This window comes from Eubalaena glacialis, chromosome 2 (assembly GCF_028564815.1).
Source record: "Eubalaena glacialis isolate mEubGla1 chromosome 2, mEubGla1.1.hap2.+ XY, whole genome shotgun sequence".
Taxonomy (NCBI): Eukaryota; Metazoa; Chordata; class Mammalia; order Artiodactyla; family Balaenidae; genus Eubalaena; species Eubalaena glacialis.
This window is the reverse complement of record NC_083717.1, coordinates 182,136,436-182,154,738: the sequence shown is the minus strand read 5'-3', so window position 1 is coordinate 182,154,738 and position 18,303 is coordinate 182,136,436. Positions and strand designations below refer to the sequence as shown.

At 52.0% G+C, this 18,303-nt stretch overlaps 1 protein-coding gene across 3 annotated transcripts in view; it reads left to right on the top strand.

Moving 5' to 3' along the window:
• Window positions 1-18,303, top strand: part of TTC7B (tetratricopeptide repeat domain 7B) — a 237,217-nt gene that overhangs the window by 190,376 nt on the left and 28,538 nt on the right. For all 3 annotated transcript variants that reach the window (XM_061181165.1, XM_061181166.1, XM_061181168.1), the window contains 2 exons: window positions 3,412-3,552; window positions 16,367-16,569. In XM_061181165.1, coding sequence (XP_061037148.1) covers window positions 3,412-3,552; window positions 16,367-16,569 — 344 coding nt within the window. The remainder of the gene's footprint in view (window positions 1-3,411; window positions 3,553-16,366; window positions 16,570-18,303) is intronic.

The window sequence follows — 18,303 nt, the reverse complement described above, 5'->3', positions numbered from 1 at the left end:
TTCCGCAAGCATTTACCAAGTACATTGCGTGGGCCTGGCATTGTGAGCCCCTGAAAATGCCTAAATGGAGGGCATGTTCCTGTCTTCCAGAACCACCCAGTCTTGGAGGAGAGACAGTTACATCAACTTTTAACATAAAACAGTGTGGTCTGTACGGTGATAACCATACCCACAGGGTGAGATGGGGCATGAGGACCTGAGGCCTAACTGTTTACACGAGGGTGGTAGGGGGAAGAAACAGAAGGCTCACAGCAGCCTTCCTGGTGGAGGTGGCATCAGGGCTGGATTCAGAGGCTAGATTTGGAGTTAGGCTAGTGTTTGAGTCCTGGTTTTGCCACCTGCTGGCTGTATGACTTTGGGTAAGAGACTCACTGAAATCTCAATTTTGTCATCTAAACAATGCAGGTAACAGTGTTACCTGCCTCAAAGAATTGTTTAAAGATTAAGTGAAATAATATATGTAAAGTGCAAATCAGAGTGCCTGAAACAGGCCACGTTCACTAAAGCCGATAATCACCACTGCTGGCATCATCATCATCATTTGCCAGACCTTATTCACAGTGAAACATTGATTTTAATAATAAATTAAAATTTATTATTTTACAGATTATTATGTGAAGAATTAATTAATTTAGTTGTATATAGATACCACAAAGAGAAGGAACTTTGACGTTAGTTCTGATTAGTTCATTTGTGAACCAAACAGTTAATCCAAAAAAGCAAAATTAGCCCCTCCAAAAGTCACAAGTCCTTGTAGCAAAGGAGCCTGAGAACCTGGTAGAAAATGTGTAGGATTTTTCTAGAGCGGTAGTTTATTATTGTTCTTTTTTTAAAATGAATTAATAACTAAATATTTTGAGCATTTCTCAGTTTCGACTTCTCATGTGTCAATATCAATCGATATAACCCATGTAAACCAGATCTCTTGAGGGGTCTCAATAAATTTGCAGACTCCTAAGGGATTCTGAGACCAAGAGGATTCTGAGAACCTCCGTCCTAAAGAACAAGATCTTCCCGGTACTCTTTCCCCAGACTGTTGGGCTGCAGGGAAGCAGGACAGCTCAGGCTGGCTGGCCTGTGTAGAGGACGCCTGCAGGCTTTTCTTGACCAAATGTCAGTTAATAACACCTGCTTCCTCTCTCCCCAGGTCAGGGGCCTCAGCCTTAGCTGCACATTGGAACCACCTGGGCTATTAACAAATAGATGCCTGGTCCCACCCCTAGGGTCCGTGATTCAGTCGGTCTGGACTGTAGCTATGGCATCATGATTTTTTAAAATCCCTAAGCGATTCTGATGTGAAGTCAAAGTTGAGAACCACTGTTGAAGGTAGTCAGTGAGGAGGTGAGCCGGCTTGATAATGTCAGAATGTAGCAACAGCAACCTTATTTATTTACTAATAGTTGCCGTTAAAAGTCTCAGGGAAACTACATCAAATCCTTGTTATCAAAGTTAAAGCATTGATTTTTCCATAAAAAGGTTAAAAACAAAACAAGACCAAAAAAATCAACAGCAGTTTAATCATTTTGCTGTTTAGGTTTTTTTAAGTAGTCCGACACACTTTGTCTAAGCAAGGTCAGTTCTTAGCTGAACTTCATCAGTTCTCCTGGATCATAATGATATCGATCAGCGTCTCTGAACTGGGCCTCAAGATCCTCCTTGCATGGCAGCGCTCACTCTGGAGGACTCACTGGTCCTTCTCCAGAGGCGCCCTCCTCATACTCTTCCCCGTGGGCGCTGTGTGTGGATTATCCACAGAAGCTGGTTGCCCAGTCTGGTTCCCATCTACCTCCTGCATTTCACCTCCACCAACCCCACCCCACTGAAGGATTTGAGTGTATTTAGAAAAATCCATGTTTCCTTTGTGTTGGAATATGGATGGCCAGTGTATTGCTGCAAATAGTCTTAAAAATGAATAAATTAATTTTTATTTAAAAAAAATTTTTTTCAGATCAGTTAATTTCCAGATTTTATTTGTTTTCATGAAATACAATCATATAATCTGAAAATAATAATTTTATGCTTTCCTCTTTTCAAATTTTTCATGTCTTATTTACTGTTTAGAACTTTTAGGAGCTTTCTTCCTTAAATATTCATGAAAATAGAAGACATTCTTATGTCATTTATGACTTTAATAAGACAATCTCTGATGTTTAACTGTGAGAATAACAGTTGCTGGCTGTTTGTGCCATACTGAGAATATACTTTCCCATTTCTAGATTAATATTTTTCTATCATATAAAAGACCAACTTGGTGCATTTCAAAGCCCCAACAGAAATTATTTTTATGCTCACAATCTCATTTTACCCAGAGTGAAATTTATTTGAGTAGTCAGCATTTATCTCTCTATATTATCACCATTTTCAACCTCATGATAAGTTGATAGTTACCACTGACGGCGTTGGAATGTTTATCTCCATATTACACTTTACGATGAGTTATAAATTAAGAATGTTGCCAGTGAATATAAATATCACCAGTTTTAAATCTGAAATAACCAAGACTCCCGCCCTCAGTTCTGAAACCATTCCTCCAAGAGCGGATGTTGGAAAGAGGCGGGGAAAGAGCCCCTGTTTTGGGAGGTGGCCTCCGATCGCCAGGACCTCTCGAGGGTCAGCGTGGAGAGGAATGCGTCATTTGACTCAGCGGACTTCTGAATAGAAGCCCTGTGGCCAGTGAACGTGCTCCGCCTGCCGCCTCCCCCAGCTCTCGGGACAGTAGCTTCTACAGAAGAGTGAGGCAGGTGCAGCCCCTGAGCTCTGGGCCACTTTGCTGTAACCTGCCCTCGGCGAGTCTAGTATTAACCTTAGTGATAGACACCTGCTTAGACAGCAGGCAAATTGTGCTTTGTCTACAGTTTTTAAGCCATGTCCTAGAATATGGTTCCAAATCCCTCAAAGGCCAGGGAACGAAACGGGCGGTTGCTGGGTTTGTCTTGAGAATGGCCTCCATCTATGCCAAATCCTGCCCCAGGAGGCAAGTGTGGTTCCTCCCCCTGCCCCCCAGGTAGTTTCTAGGTTCAGGCCCAGGGAGGGGTGCTTTGTCACCTCCCTTTGTAGTACTTCACGTCTGCCAAGTTTCAGCAGCGTGTCACGGCCTCGTGGCTAGCTGTGCCCCTCCTGCCCCGACACGCAGCCCGCGCTCGACTCAGCTCCCGGACGGAGCATTTGCGCAGCGTGTGCCCTGTCCTGACTAAAAGACGAGCTAAAGCGAAGGACAGAAACTAAGGTGCCAGGCCATAGTGACTGTATAGACAGTGAGGACCATAAACCTCAGAAACATCGTGAGGGAGGGGTGTGTGTACGTCTTGAACCCGTGCCTGTGTGTGAGGGGGACGGCTGGCTGTGTGGGTCGGTGGCTGGCTGGCTCTGTCCTTTCACCTCTGATGCCGTCTTCCCGAAACCCTCCCGCAGGCTCTGTCCACGCCACGTCGGTAGCAGCCTCCAGAGTGGAGCAGGCATTGTCGGAAGTGGCGTCGTCTCTGCAGAGCAGCACCCCCAAGCAGGGCCCGCTACACCCCTGGATGACGCTGGCGCAGATCTGGCTCCACGCAGGTACCGCTCCGCCCCTCAACCCCACGCCCACCTGCCGCTCTGCCAGAGGGGAGCTTGCGGCCTGGGCCGCAGGGTTTATGCTGTAGCAGGGGCCAGAGATCTACACCTCAGATTTTCTTTGACGGGGACAGCAGAGCGTGGAGTCCCAGACCTGATGGAGGTCTGGCAGTCCTGCAGCCTTGGAGTGGAGCCTCAACTCTGCTACTTACCAACAGCTGCATAGGCTGGAGGTGATAGCCTCCCCTCTCAGCCTCGGTTTCCTCATCTGTACGGTGGGGTTAATAGCATTGTCTCCTAGGGTTGGTGAGCACAGTGCCTGGCACACCCTGGTGGTGAAGTCTAAGAGACCCTGGGACAGGGGCCAGGTGTCCTGATGACACAGATGCCTTTATCTAAGCCGAGGGGGTGGGGGGTACAGCGTTTTTGAGGTCCGAGCTCTCCTTTCTGATGGCGCTCCTGGTAATCCTCAGAGAGCGAGGCAGGTACCAGCAGCTGCCGAACTGGAAACTAGCCCAGAAGGCAGGTGTGACTGCCCCTCCTCCAGTTTCACATGGCTGCTTCTGCATAGCTAGGAAGTCGCCACAATAAATCCAGCCTGCAGACATTTTAGAAATGGGAATCCCACTATACAGAGCAAATGGTGGCTATTGATTTGCTTACATATTTATAGTTCCATAGCAAAGATAACTTCTGTTTCTCAAGTTTTACCCCTTGATCTGCAAGGCCTTCCCAGGCTCAACTCTCAGGGTGCACGGCAAAAGTCCAGGTTTCGCTGCGAAAGTGCTTATTACCCACCACTGGCCATCTGTTTACTCCTTTTTTGCCAAGGCTAATTGTATGATGTTCAACCTTGTTTGGAACCTTCGTGTAAGAAACACGATTGGATTTACCTGGGTTTGGCATGTCCCAGAGCCGAGCTCAGTCAGCCGCTTCCGTGTTGGCATCTTTAATTGAGCCAAAACAACCACTGTAAATTAACAAATTATGTTCTTCTAAGCAGAAATACAAAAGAGGGGTGATTCACGAATGTGTTGATTGTTCTTCATGTGCAGATGCTGGCCAGCGTTCAGCCTCTTACTGGGCTCTAGACAGGCTGACTCAAGGGCCCGAGAGCAGCAGTCATGCCTTCCTCTGCGGCTCTCTTGAAGAAAAGCTGGTCCCCAGTCTAGGACCTGGTGCCTGTCCTACTCAGTCGCCCTCATGAGCAGTGACGGCAAAGAACAAAAAGAGAAGGGGTTCACTTTAGTGTCCAGGCCAGGTGAGACTGGCCGAACCTGCAGGGCTAGTAGAGGGGCAAAGTTGTCCTTCAAAATGGGCATGAAGTTGAGTTTTTAAAGGACCAATGTCTACAAAACCACAAGGGCAGAAGGTGATCCTTCTAGGCTGGAAGCAGCTCCCTTGACCTCCCAGGCATCGCTTCTCTTGCTTGTGTCTCGGAAAAGCTAATGACCTTGGTGAGGGTCACTGAGTTCCAGGACCGCTTTGCCCAGTGGCTTGCTGCCCCTCACTCAGTTATCCAGGCTTTGCTCCTCTTGACGTGACCCACCATGACTCTTGGGAGGAAATTTTGTAGCTGCTTATTAGAACATTGAAGAACCTGGCAGCTAAGATTCCTTTTGGAGTTATCCTTGAAGTTTTATTAATCGTGTGACATCCATTTCTCATTGCCATAGCCTATAGGACAGAATAAAGCTCTCATTGCTATTAATGCGTGCGGCTTTTAACATTCTATGAGTTGGTGGAATTGAATTCTGGAAATGGAATATCATACTTGCCTTAAACTCCAGGCAGAATATAAATCACACTTATATAGTATGAATGAATGGAGCAAATTATAATCTTTATAGGATTGGTGCTATATTGACTCTTTCAAAGCACTGACTTTGAGTCAAGATTAGGATTGTATCATATATTCAATATGGTCTTTGAAGAGGTAAACTCAGAAGGAATTCATAAAATAAGCTTCCACTGAACTGTAAGGTTTTACCATATGTGGTTTGAGCTTTACTGCTCTGGGTGGCAAACTAAAAGTGACTCACATTTTTTGACAACTTATGGAAACCAGGTAACATCTGCGTCCATCATCAGCTCTAACAATACTGCCAGATTCTGTAAATGTCACAAGCTTTGGAAGAAGCTAGATCAAGGCCTCACACCCAAGGCCATGGTGTTTCTGTGGCATTTGTGGGTCTCTTCTCTCCTGGTTGTTTTTTCTGGTGAGCTGAGTGTAGTGGGAGCTTGTGGTGGAGGCCCGTGCTGGAGGTGGCCCCAGATTTGAGGCTGGCAGGTAAGGCCACTCTGAGACGACCTCAGATTTCCAGCCTATTATATGAGCAGGTCCCTGAGCCACTTGTGTGTCATTTGAATGGCAAAGAGATCATGACTAGGACACCTGAGCCTCTGGCTGCACTGTGAGGAAATCAGCCACAGGCCCAGTGGGGAGCACAGACCCAGAAGTCCAGGGATGCTTGACCATCCGGGGTCCCTCCCGTCCTGTGTGGTGGGACCCACGCCCTGGGCGCCCCTTCCCTCTGTACCTCCTCCTCCTTCCTGGACACTTCTGACCCCAGGGCCTCAGCCTCCTCACAGGATACCTGGTGGCCAACTGGCATAGGTTGTACATGTTTTGTTGCTTGGTTTGTTTGGACCCATGTGACAATTTGATTTAAATTATTTTTGAAAAAATAATACATGCACATGATACACAGTTTAAAAGGCACAAAAGACGTGAAATGAGTGGCTTCCTGCCATCCCAAGTGTCAGTCACACTCACCCACGGCAACCACCATTAGTGTGTGCACACCTGCCGGGGTGTAACACTCGCTGGAGATCATTGCCTGTCGGCACATCAGAGAGTAAATCCATTGTATGATTTTACCATAATTTAACCAGTAGTCCACTGATTAACATTTAGATTATTTCTAGTATTTTCCTGCTACAGACAATGCGTCAATGAGTAGCCTTCTATAGATTGTTCTGTACCTGTAAGGTAAACTCCTAAAAGTGGAATTGATGGATCAAAGGGTGCATCCTCTTTAATTTTGGGAAATTTTGTCACATTGCCTTCCACAGAATTGTGCCAGTTTTCATTCCAGTCAACAAGGTGAGAATGCCCATTTTCTCACATTCTTTATAACACAGCAAATTATCAAACTTCAAGATCTTTGCCAATCTGATAGGTGAAAATGGTATTTCAGTTGTCTGCTCATGGCTTCTGCCCATTTATCTTCTTAGATACTGAGCTTTTCTTTTTGAGTTGTAAGCACTTATTATGTGTCAAAGAAATTTGCCTTGTGTCGTATGTGCTATAAGTATTTCCCCCCATTTTAATTTTGTTTGTGTTTTGGGGTTTTGTTGGGGGTTTTTTGCCAAATTTTTTTTTTTTTACATTTATCAATCTTTTCCTTATAGCATCTGGGTATCACATGATATTTAGAAAGCAACTACCCATTTTTATGGTCTCTTTTCCTGAAAGTTCCAAGTATCTTCTAGTGCCATTTGTATATACACCATCTTATATAGAAGGTCCACCACTTCTGGGATGGCAGCTAAAAATGACTTTGAAGTAGGTGGATAATTTCTGCTTGTTACTTACTAATAATTATAGCTTTCACTTTGGCATCTCTCACCGTCGAAACCAACGGCTATTCTTAGATGTGCAAGATCAGATTTTCTGATTTCTGCTGGGAATGTAAAGCTGTGATACTCTCACAAATTCCTTGGCCCTGGCTGGCCTGTCCCGTTTGCCCTTCCCCCTGCCAGGTTCCTCCCAGCCGCCAGGAGGCTGCATCCGCAGGGTTGAAGGGTAATCCTGTGGCATGGCCACCATGACAAGATGAAGACAGCTCCCAGACAGGTGACGTGAGGGTCACTGCACAGGGAGTGCTTGCAGGAGGGAACACGTGGTACCCAGGGGTCAGGCCTGACCTGACACGGTGCCAGTCTCTGTGGGTCAGCCCCGCCAGACCTGCCCCTTCTGCTGCCCTGGGAGGTTTTGATTCATGGTCTACAACCTGCAGGTAGCTGACCTTTACCAAGCACCGTGCATGTGTCAGACCTTATCCTAGGACTTTATGTGTCTTAACTTGTTTAGTCCTTGTAATAGCCATATAAGGTATAAATACCCTTTAATCACCCCATTTTACAGACGGAAAAACCAAGACACAGCTCTCACATCACCTGCCTAAGGTTACATGGCTAATAAGTGGAGAAACCAGAATTCAGACCCAACCAGTGTGGCCCCAGAGCCCCAGCCCCTGCGCAGGGCGGGCACTCGGCTATGGAGCACGCACCTGTGAGCATCTGTTTACGTGCGTCATCAGGGCGAGGCTCTGGAGCTCAGTGGTCAGCAGACGGACACGGGCTCTGCCTTCACGGAGTTTACAGATGCGAAACATAACAATTGCAGAAGCACTTAATTCCACGGTGCCGAGTACCCCGGAGCAGCAGTGTGGGCTCTGGGAGAACTGGGAACAGAGGTCTTCCCCAGCCAGGGCTGGAGGAGGCCTGAGCACGTGGCAGGCGTAGGACACACGTGGACAGGCCTGTGGGCCACGTGAGCCCTGAGATCAGAGAAATGGCAGGGCCGCAGGGCATGAAGCCTAGAGAGGAAGAATCATGTGGCCAGTGCGAGGCCAGACGAGCCAGCGCCCTGGTGACCAGGTCAGGATCTCTTCCTAAAAGCACTGAAAAGCTGTTGAAGGACGGCAAGCGGGGGGATGAAAGGATCAGAGGGAGGTTGTTAAAAGATCACCCCCGCGGAATGTGGGGCACAGAACGGGAGACAGTGCAGTGGGGAGGGAAGATCAGGAGCTTTGGTCTGCGTGACCACGGGGAGCGGCCTCTCTGAGGGTGGAGAAAGGGGCATACCTGAGTTGCATTTTCGAGTCAGAACTGATGGGACTTGTTGATGGGTTAGATGTAGGGGTGAAGGAAAAGGAAGACTCCTGTGTCGGGAGCTGGAGCCAGTGGGTAACTGGTGATTCCTCTTCCTGCCACAGGCAGCCTGGGTGGTGGGAACCGATGGGTAGGGATCGGGGGGCAAGAGCAGCCAGAGCCCTGCTTGAACTTTGGAGCGTCGGGTGCCTGAGGACCCACAGTGAAGGTGTCAGGCAGGTGGCTGGATATTCAAGTCTACGCTTGAGGTTTGGGCTAGAAACATCAAGTTGCGAGTGGCGATTTAAAGCCAAGGGGTGTGATGAGAAGGCCTAAGAAGAGAATGTCGATGGAGAAGGGAAAGGACCAGGCCCCAGACCTGAGCCCCCAACATTCAAGATTTGGGGAGGAGAGGAAAAGCCAAAGCAACAGAAAGGAAGTGGTCAGCAAGGCGGGAGGGAACCGGGAGAGGTGGCATCCTGGCAGCCAAGGGGGGTTACGAAGGCGCCTGTGCGGTACCATCAGGGCTTGGGTTCTGGGCTCAGACTAGTTGAAATCTTGGACCCACCACCCTAGTGTCCTCCTCTGCAAAATGACGACAGTTTGACAGTCACACAAGATAATGCATGAGAGCGTTCAACAGGTAGCAAACACTCAATAACTGTTAAAATAATGATTTCTTAGTCAGCATTGTATCTTCATTTATTTTTTAAAGGTTATACTCCATTTATAGTTATTATAAAATATTCCCCACGTTGTATAATATATCCTTGCAGCTCATTTTATACCTAATAATTCATACCTCTTAGTCCCCTACCCCTCCCTTGCCCCTGCCCCCTTCCCTCTCCCCATTGTAAAATAATGATTTTTAAGTGCGTGTGGCAGGTAGGAAATGCTGCGGAGGTGTTGAATAAGGTGGAGACAGAAACATTTGTTGGATCTGGCGTGGAGCGGTGGGGCTGGAGCCGCACTGGTGTGGGCTGCAGGGTGGGTGCAAGTGAGGACGTGGGAGCAGAGGGGGCACAGTCTTTGCAGGGAGAGTCCCTATGGAGCGGAGTGGGGACATGAGGGGTCAAGAAGGGGGTTAAAAAGGCTGATGCAGAAGGCTGTTGACTGCTCACGGGGGTCCCTCATCATCCAGAAGAGAAGGGGGGTCTGTGAAGGCATGAGTCCCTCAAGAAGGCAAGAGAGTGGTGAGGCCCCGGGCACCGGCAGAGGCACTGGCCCTCAGGTGTAGCAGAAGGTGGGCAGAGGATGGGCACAGAGGACAACGCTGGGCTTGTTGCTTTGGCGGCGAGAAGAGGCTCCAGGTCTGCTCTGCCGGCCTCTGCTTTCTCTTTGAATGATGAGTCAAGGTCAGCCAGAGGGGTGGGGGGCTTTGGGAAAGGAGCGAGGAGTCAGGAAAACACCTGGGCCAAGGGATGAACACCTGGGCCAACACAGTGAAAGGACAAGGGCCTAGTCTCACCATCCCACCCACGAAAAGGGATCACTCTTGACAGTGGACACAGCCATTCGCAAACTCGGAAATAAATGTCAGTTGTGCAGCCAGGACCCTGACGGAGGCATTTGGCCGGGCCCTCAGTGAGGACAGGACCTGGGCTGTGTCCCTCGTGGGGACTACAGGCCCCAGCTTGGGGTCTGGCCCAGAGAAGCTCAGGGTAAGACCGACGCATGGAAACAAAATCACTGCCTCCCTTTGCTTCCTGAGTCCCCAGAAAAGAAAGAATAATGAACAGTCCGGGTGAGAGCTGATAAGGATAGAGGCCTGCCCAGGCCTTGGTGACTTGGCCAGGTGACAGGACACTCATCAGTTCACTGACCCCTGTCCTCTCCGGCCCTCATGCTGGTTTCCACCTGAGAGAGTCATTTGAATTCGCAGGAGCCTTGTTGCTCCCGGCAGACACCTGCGCCTAGCCCCGGCGCTGCTCTGCCCTCCACGGCAGAGGCTGTCCCAGGACCAGCTTGCTAAGGTTGTTTCCCAAGTCTCCTCTCTCTAGGGAAGCAGGGTTTGGGGTAAAGGAAATGGTTTCGGGGGGGTCAGCGAGTCTGCCGGCCTAACTCCCTGCTGCCTGCAAGACTGAGAGAAGCTGATGGCCCGCGCGCCTTTTCCTGCCTCCCTCTCTGCCAGACCTCTGGTGGAATGGAGGATCTGACGGCACGCACACAGGTACAGCCCTCAGGCCGCCTCTCACATACACGGCTCCTTTGTGTGAGTTTCACAGAAATGTCCCCTCTGGGTAGGCTAAGCCCCAGGGAGCAGGTGTGCCTTAGCTGAAGGCACCTTGGTGAGAAGAGCTTCCTCGCTTTCCAGGGGCAGATACAGCCCTACGCCAGGCTCACAGCTGGCCAGCGGGGTCCAGGCTGGTCAGCCCCACTCTGCCCTGCGCCTTTGCACAGCGCACGACCCAAACAGCCCTGAGCCCAAGGCAGGCAACGGGAGCCGGTTCTCAGCCTTGCATCCGACGTGAAGCAGGTGCTTGACAAGTGTCAGAAGAGTGAATGAACGAGTGAGGAAACTGCGCCCCGTGTGGGGCTGTGGGTGCGTCCCACTCCAGGTCCCCCTATCAGGAGCCCCCTTCACCACTGAGGAGGAAAGAGTCCCTGGGCCTTGGCACTATAGCTCAGCCCTTTTCAGATCCCATCTTTAGCTTGGTTTGGGCAACGATTTCGGAAAGCCCTCTGCGCGAGGCGCAATGAAAAGGGGAGTGGACTCGATCCCAGCCCTCCAGGGGCACGACCTCTGCGGGATAACACAAGTCAGGGGAGCACGAGGCAGCCTGGGGTGAGGGACTTCCCAGAGCACACAGGGCGGTGGAGGGGTGACGCACCCAGGCCTGTCTGGGGAAGTCGTGTGCAGGTGGGGTTTGGGGGAGCCCAGGGTGAGGAGTGATGGGTCTGCAACAGTACAGGGAAGGCACTTTGGGCAGAAGGAACAGCACAGCCGAGGTGTGGAGGTGAGACCGTGAACTGAGCTCGGAGGGAGTGAAAAGGTAGCAGGGTCCTAGTTTAGAACGGGAAGCAAAAACTTGTGGGTCACATTCACCTGCAATTGGGAACCATTGAGGGTTTGCAAGCGGGGGTGGGGTGGAGGAGTATTTCCAGCATTTTTCATAGTAACCTGGTAGGAAGGAGAAGCCAAGGGATTCCAGAGAGGACAGCCAGAGCTTAGTCTGAGCTTCAGAAAGGGGTAGAAAGTGTCCGTGACCCTGAGTGGCACCTTACCTTTGGTTAGAGGCTGTCAGCTGCCAGCGAGCAGGACAGACTCTGTCCCTGTGACCTCTTCAGAGAGTGACCCTTCAGAGCCTGCCCCGCCGCAGGGGCTCTGACATTGCACTGAACTGTGTTCTTGTTAGGAGCCGATCAGCTTTAAGTTCCCAGAACCAGCTTCCCTCTGTGTTGCTGTTCCTTCGATACAAGCGCTTATATCTCTTAATAAGCTCAAAAGGTCCTTTGTGGGGTTTTTTTTGTTTTTTTTTTTTTCACTTGAATTTAGCCCTTGGTGAAGGGGTCAGGGGAGCATCGCTTGCTGTGGCTTCTCTGGCCTTTGACTCTTCATCGACCTGAGCCACAGAGATGGTTGCCTTCCTCTGACCCGCAAGCAGTGTCCATTAATCTACAGTCTTTCCTTAAGCACCTACTAAGTGCTAGATCCTGTGCTAAGGGATGCAGAGGTGACATGGCTGGCAGTTGCTCATAGTTTTAGTGGGAAAAGACAATACCGATCACATTTTTTGGAGGCTTTAGGGAAATAGTACACCTCTGTTTACGTCCTGAGTTCTGAGCCAATTAAGAAAGAGACAGGGAGTGAGATGGAGATCACACTCCCAGCTTTGTGCCCAGGGAGGCTGAATCGGAGAATGCATCGTGACTTCTGGCCTCAGCTGGGCTCCCAGTGCATCACAGCTGATTGAATTCACCCGTCCCAAATTGCTGGCCTCGCTGTCACAGGGGCAGAGCCCAGCATCATGCCTGCAGGAGCAAGCCGAGAATGCGGGCATCCAAGGCTCCAGGCTTCCACCCTCTTGGTTGATCCTTACCACTGCCCTTGGAGAGATGCGGGCCAGGCTCAGGCCCCACCTGGCAGGTGAACAGGCCCAGAGAAGTTGATGGCCTTGTCCAAGGTCACACACAAGGCCTGGGCGCAGGGATCGAACCCTCCATGTTCCCCTGACACTGGCTGACCAATGGGGTACCCTAGAGCCCTGGGGTCCCCAGTGCTGCCTCAGAGACCCAGAGAGGGGGCCAAACCAAGAGGGAGGCCAGCTGTCCACTCTTAAGATCTCTTTGGAGGAAAGAGGCTCCACTGGGGAAAAATGGTTTGAAAATCACCCCAGCCCGTTGTGCCCATGTCCTTCTGTTTGATCTTAAAACGGAGGGATCAGGGAGCAGCGCAGGCCGTGCACTCGCCTGCCCCTCTGCCTCGGGAGCGCAGGCCTCCGCAGTGACATGAGCCTGCCCCTACAACTTGGACAGCACGGCAAAGAAGCCCTCGGGGGTCTGGATCCTCTCCTCCACCTTGGCAATCATGACTCAGCTCAGCCCCCGTCGTCTGTTTCCTCCTCACGAGGAGGGAGCAGAGGCACCGGACCTGTGGCCGAAGACATGGAACCAAGAAGACACTCAGTCCCATGTTTGTTTTCACGGGGACCCACACAGAACAGGGTGTCATCTACATCGTTGTGTTGGTGTTTAAGGCTCCCCCCACTGCTGCAACGTACACCTTGATTCTTGTTATAAAAACTCTGGGGACTTCCCTGATGGTCCAGTGGCTGGGAGTCCACCTTCCAATGCAGGGGATGCGGGTTCGAGCCCTGGTCGGGGAACTGGGATTTCACATGCTGCAGGGCAACTAGGCCCGCACGCCACAACTAGAGAGGAGCCCGCATGCCGCAATGAAGGGCCTGCATGCCGCAACTAAGCCCCGAAGCAGCCAAAAAACAAATGAAAATAAAATAAAATAAATTTTAAAAATGAAAAACAAAACAAAGCTCTGGAATCATTTAGGCCCCGCTCTCCCAAGTTGGCCTTTTTTCCGGAGCAATCTAGATGGGAGAGGCCTGTGGCGTCTCACCCACCCACAGGCAGCCCTGGGACCTTGGAAATGAACGTGAACTCACCCCCAAAGGGAAGCAAGTCAGGAGGCAGTGTACAGTGGGAGGAACGTTCTGTGTAGCTGCCGCCACAGCCGCCAGGCTCCGGAACCTGAAACTGCCAGATACACCCCAGACTCTTCTGGCGGGAGCTTGGAGAGAGTCGTGTTACTGGAAGACAGCGGGCAGCCCTGCGTGTCTATCTCCCAGGAGGGCAGGTTTTGCAGAGGCCCAGGCGGAAGGACAGACGCGTGTGGTCTTTGTTCCTGCAGAGGCCCCGTGTGTAGTAGGTGCTCAGTAAGTACCTTGAGAGCGGAGTCTCGGAGGACGTGAGGCGGGTGCAGTGCCAGCCCTGCCACGCTTAGAGCTCAGTTGTATGTGAGCGTCCGAGTTTCCAGGTCTGAGAGGCTGGGCCTCTCCCCGCAGGTCCCCGGGCCAGCCCATCACCTCTGCTCCCTGTTGAGGGGGACTGACGGCCAGAAGCACAGATGGGGTGCAGGGCGGGTCTGTGCCTCCCCCGGGCTTGCTCGTGGCCTGAGGAGTCAGTCACTGGTGTGACTGTGGTCACCAGGGAAGTGAGGTGCTTAGGAGAGGGCCATCCAGTGGCATCGACACTGACCACACCCTGTCCAGAATTTCCAGTCTTCGCGCCTGAAGCTGGAGGTGGGAAGACAGAAGGGTGGATGTCAGCAGAACGTGCTGTCCGGGGGCGTAGCCAGGACCCCTCACAAAACGTCTCTAGGGACACAGCCATCAGAGGGATACCCAGGCTGGGCTCCCCTTCCAGCTGGGGGGGTGGGGCGGGGTCAGAGGTGGCTTCCAGGGGTGGTGGCCATTGAGCTGGGCCTTGAAGGGGGTACAGGGGTGACACCATCGGGGCAGAGGCAAGAGAATAAACAAAAGCCCAGGGGAACAGTGGTGGCTTAACACGGCAGAACCCGGGGGTGTAGGAAGCAGTAGGAACACAGGTTAGTAGGGGTGGTAGAGACAGTCACCAAGGGCTCCGGATGCCAGGCAAAGGGGTCTGGATGTTATTTGGAGGCAGGGGAGACACTGTTCTCTGTAGAGAGCTGAGAGCACAGCCGCAAAGCCACGCCTGCCTATACCTTGCGCTGGGACCTCGGACAAATTGCTCAGCCTGTCTGTGCCGCAGTTTCCTCGTCTGTATAATGGGGATAAAATAATAGTACCTAGTGGATCACTGTGCAGATAAAAGCAGAAATGAGAGCACTTCTTTGCACAAAGCACATGTTTGATGATTATTAGCTACTGTTATCATTACTGTTACCATTCATTCATTCGCAACCATTTCCTACGCTCTGACTGCCGGGCACTCATGCAGTCACTGGGGACACAGCAGTGAATAATGCGAAGCTGGTGGCTTATGTTCTAGAGGGGCCCCCCAGACAGTGAGTGAGACAGACAAGGTGAGCCTGGTATTGGCCGGAAAAGAAAGCAGGGAAAGGAACTGGGTCGTGCTGGGTCAGGATGGGGCAGGGGTAGCAGCAGTTTTAAGTGGGATGGTCAGCAAAAGCCTCCCAGAGGCCGTTCCGGGGAAGACTGAAGGGGGTGAGGGGTGCACAGGAGCGGAAGGAGCGCTTTTCAGCAGGGTGGTGACCCCACCGGAGCTTTGCCTGGGGAGGTTGGTCTGTCAGTGGCTGCACGGGACAGAGGGGCTGGAGGAGAGACGGGAGGGGCGTAAGGAGGCCTCACCTCCAGGAGACAACTTGAGAGGTGTGTGAGGAAAAAAGTAAACATTTTCTATTTCTTTTTATTGTGTTCTTCTATCATTCCTATTCTCGTGTGCCTCCTGTTATACACAACATGTGCATATACACATAACTTGGAGATATGGGCACAAAACATCCTTCTCTGCCAGGAGTGGAGGCCAGGGGTCAGGGCAGGAGCGGCCGAGAAGGGGGCTGCCCCAGAGGTGGGAGGAGGGGTCTGTGGGCCCGGAGCACAGCGGCCACCCGAGCGGGGCTCTGGGCGGTGGTCTTGACAGGTGTGGCTGAGGAGGGAGAGGAGTCTTCCCACATCCAGCCAGCGCAGGCCCTACATTGGAGAGGCGGTGGGGCCGTGACCTCAGGGCCCTCAGGAGATGAGGGATCTGAGCGGACCTGGGGACAGCCGGGGGCACTGGACGTGCATGATGGAAGCCAGGGCTGCAGAGCAATTAGGGACCCTCCACGTAGGCGTGGGAGACTTGAGGCCTGAGATTGGAGGAGAGCTCATTTTCCTGCTTTGTGGAAAGTGATGGCTCGTCAGTGTTATACAGTTACTAGTCTCCCCGGTGCAGTGGCTTTCCCTGGTCGCTCCGGGACAGGGTCTGATGGAGCAGGGATTTTATTTCGTGCCCATAGCAGCCACCACCTGCTGACCTTGTCACACTTCCTGGCATCAGGAGAACCAGCCCGAGAGCAGAGCCGTTGCCCTGTGAGGGGCTGTGCACCTCTGGTTTGCCTGTCCTTGGGTTCATCCAGCCCTTCTTCTGTGGTTGTCAGAGCTGAGGGCAGGTGTCTCTGGTGGGCCCTGAGGATGCGTGACCTCCGAAGGGGTGGGGGGCAGGGCCCAGGCAGGCCTCACTCCCCTCTCATCGGTGGTGACAAGTGTCCCCTCCCAGGCCGCACGGCCTTGACTCGAGTGCCTGTGTAACAGTGGGCAGGAAGGACCGTCAGCCCGCGGCTGTTTCCACTTGGGGTTGGGGGCTAGGCTGGCTGGCTCTGGGCCCTGCGTATTCCGGGTGGGCCCCTGCCAGACTCGCATGGTGGAGGGGAGTCGATGTCCCAGGGCCTCTGAAAGGCAGTGACCCAGGGCAGCATCTGCCTGTGCTCTCCTCCTCACAGCTGAAGTCTACATCGGCATTGGGAAGCCGGCAGAAGCCACAGCCTGTACCCAAGAAGCTGCCAACCTCTTCCCGATGTCCCACAACGTCCTGTACATGCGAGGCCAGGTAGCCGAGCTCCGAGGAAACATCGAGGAGGCCCGGCGGTGGTACGAAGAGGCCTTATCCATAAGCCCCACCCACGTGAAGAGCATGCAACGGCTGGTGAGTCTGAGGGCTGCCGGGGCCTCCAGCCCTGGACCAGGGGTCCCCTGGGAAGCAGCACATAGTTCTTGACCCTCAAACCCTGTTCCCGTTCCAAAGGCCAAATGCACTTGGCCTGCCAGGCTGTCAAGGTGCACGAAGCCAGCGAGCGCCGTTCCTGTTGTAGTTTACACAAATGGAGCTCATAGGAATCGGCAGCGCACAGCCTCAGCGACCCTACCTGGGGGTCCTGATCGGTGTGAGGGGAGAGTCTGAGTCAGCGGTCTCCGGCCAGCAGTCCAAGCCACCCTGTGGCTCTGGGTTTAATAAAGACGTATTTGTGGCCCTGGGCACTGTCACTGTCATCTTGGTCTCCGAGCTGCTTATAGCAGCCACCTTGGGGGTGTCCGCACCTTGGGGAGCCTTCAGTACAGAAGTCAGAGCACTTTACCTCCTGGGGGGCTCTCTTACCTTGAGGGAGCCGAGACCCCATCCTGTCTCCGAGGCCACTGGCTAGTGGGAGCATCCTGTCAGAGGATGGGGGCAGCCTTACTGCGCCCAGAGGACCCAGGTAAGTCACCCCAGCGTCCACACTGCATACGTGTGTGGTGACTCTGAAACCGCACACGCCCCTCCTCTGGGTGCCCAGGCCAGGAGCCCAGGGCTGCCCCACTGCTCCCCTCCCTTCCTTGCCTGGGAGTTGGCCACCCGACCACCTCGGTTTCAGTTGGGTGGGGTCAGTTAGACCACTCTGGACGGTTCTCAGAACACACGTGGGGCACAGCGGCTGCACAGGAGCCGCCCGTCTGCTGTCCTCTTCCTGCGAGAGTCTGGACGGAGACTTGGAGATGAACTGGGTCCAGGGAGTGGGTGAAAAGCTGCTTTCTCTGGGCCTGTCGGCCAGACTTAGCTTCTGAATTTGTGTTTCATTCTTAGCGGTAGGACAGCTCTGATTTCATGAGCCACGGGAAGGGAAAAGCCCGTAATGCAGCCGAGGTGTCCTTCAGGTGGGCAGCCCTCGGGAGCCCAGTGTGTATGATCAGGGGGGTGTAACATGGAGGAGTGGGCACCGGACAAGGTGTCCAGGGACAGAGTTCTGGCCCTGCCCTGTCACTCGCTCACTCTCTGACTTTGGGGAAGGCCCATAAGCTCTCCGCACTCGGTTTCCTTTCTATAAAATGAAAACATTCAACTAGATAGGCTGTGAGTTTCTGTCCAGTGCTAAGAGGATACGGTTTTGTAACTAATAAGTAAAATGTTCTCCAGAGGGTCCCAAAGGCTTTGTTCGCTCACCATTGCTCACAGTAACATCGCAAAATGTAGACGGAGCTGAGCAGTAACTACTGGTTTTCAGCAGAAGCGGGCCCAGGTGCCCAGCATTAGGAACCATGGGAAACGTATGCTTCTGAGTCAGATCTGGGTTCAAACTCAGCCCTGTCCCTGCCCCCGGGACACCTTGGGCTAGTCACTTAACCTCTAAGAGCCTCGGTGTTTCTGTGCATTGAGCTGTTCCTTACCCAGTTCATTTGTGAGAACAACATGAAATGATTTACATAACGAGGCCAGCAGAGCTCCTGGCACCTAGTAGGTGCTCATTAAATAGAAAACTGAAGACAATCATTTTCAGTTTTAAAAATAAATCAGACCTTGTAATAATTACAATCATTTAATTTTCAACTTCCCTTTATGAGCATTTTGTAGTTCAATACAGCTTTATAAATAATTTTACGTATTATCCAAACATTAGTTTGTTTG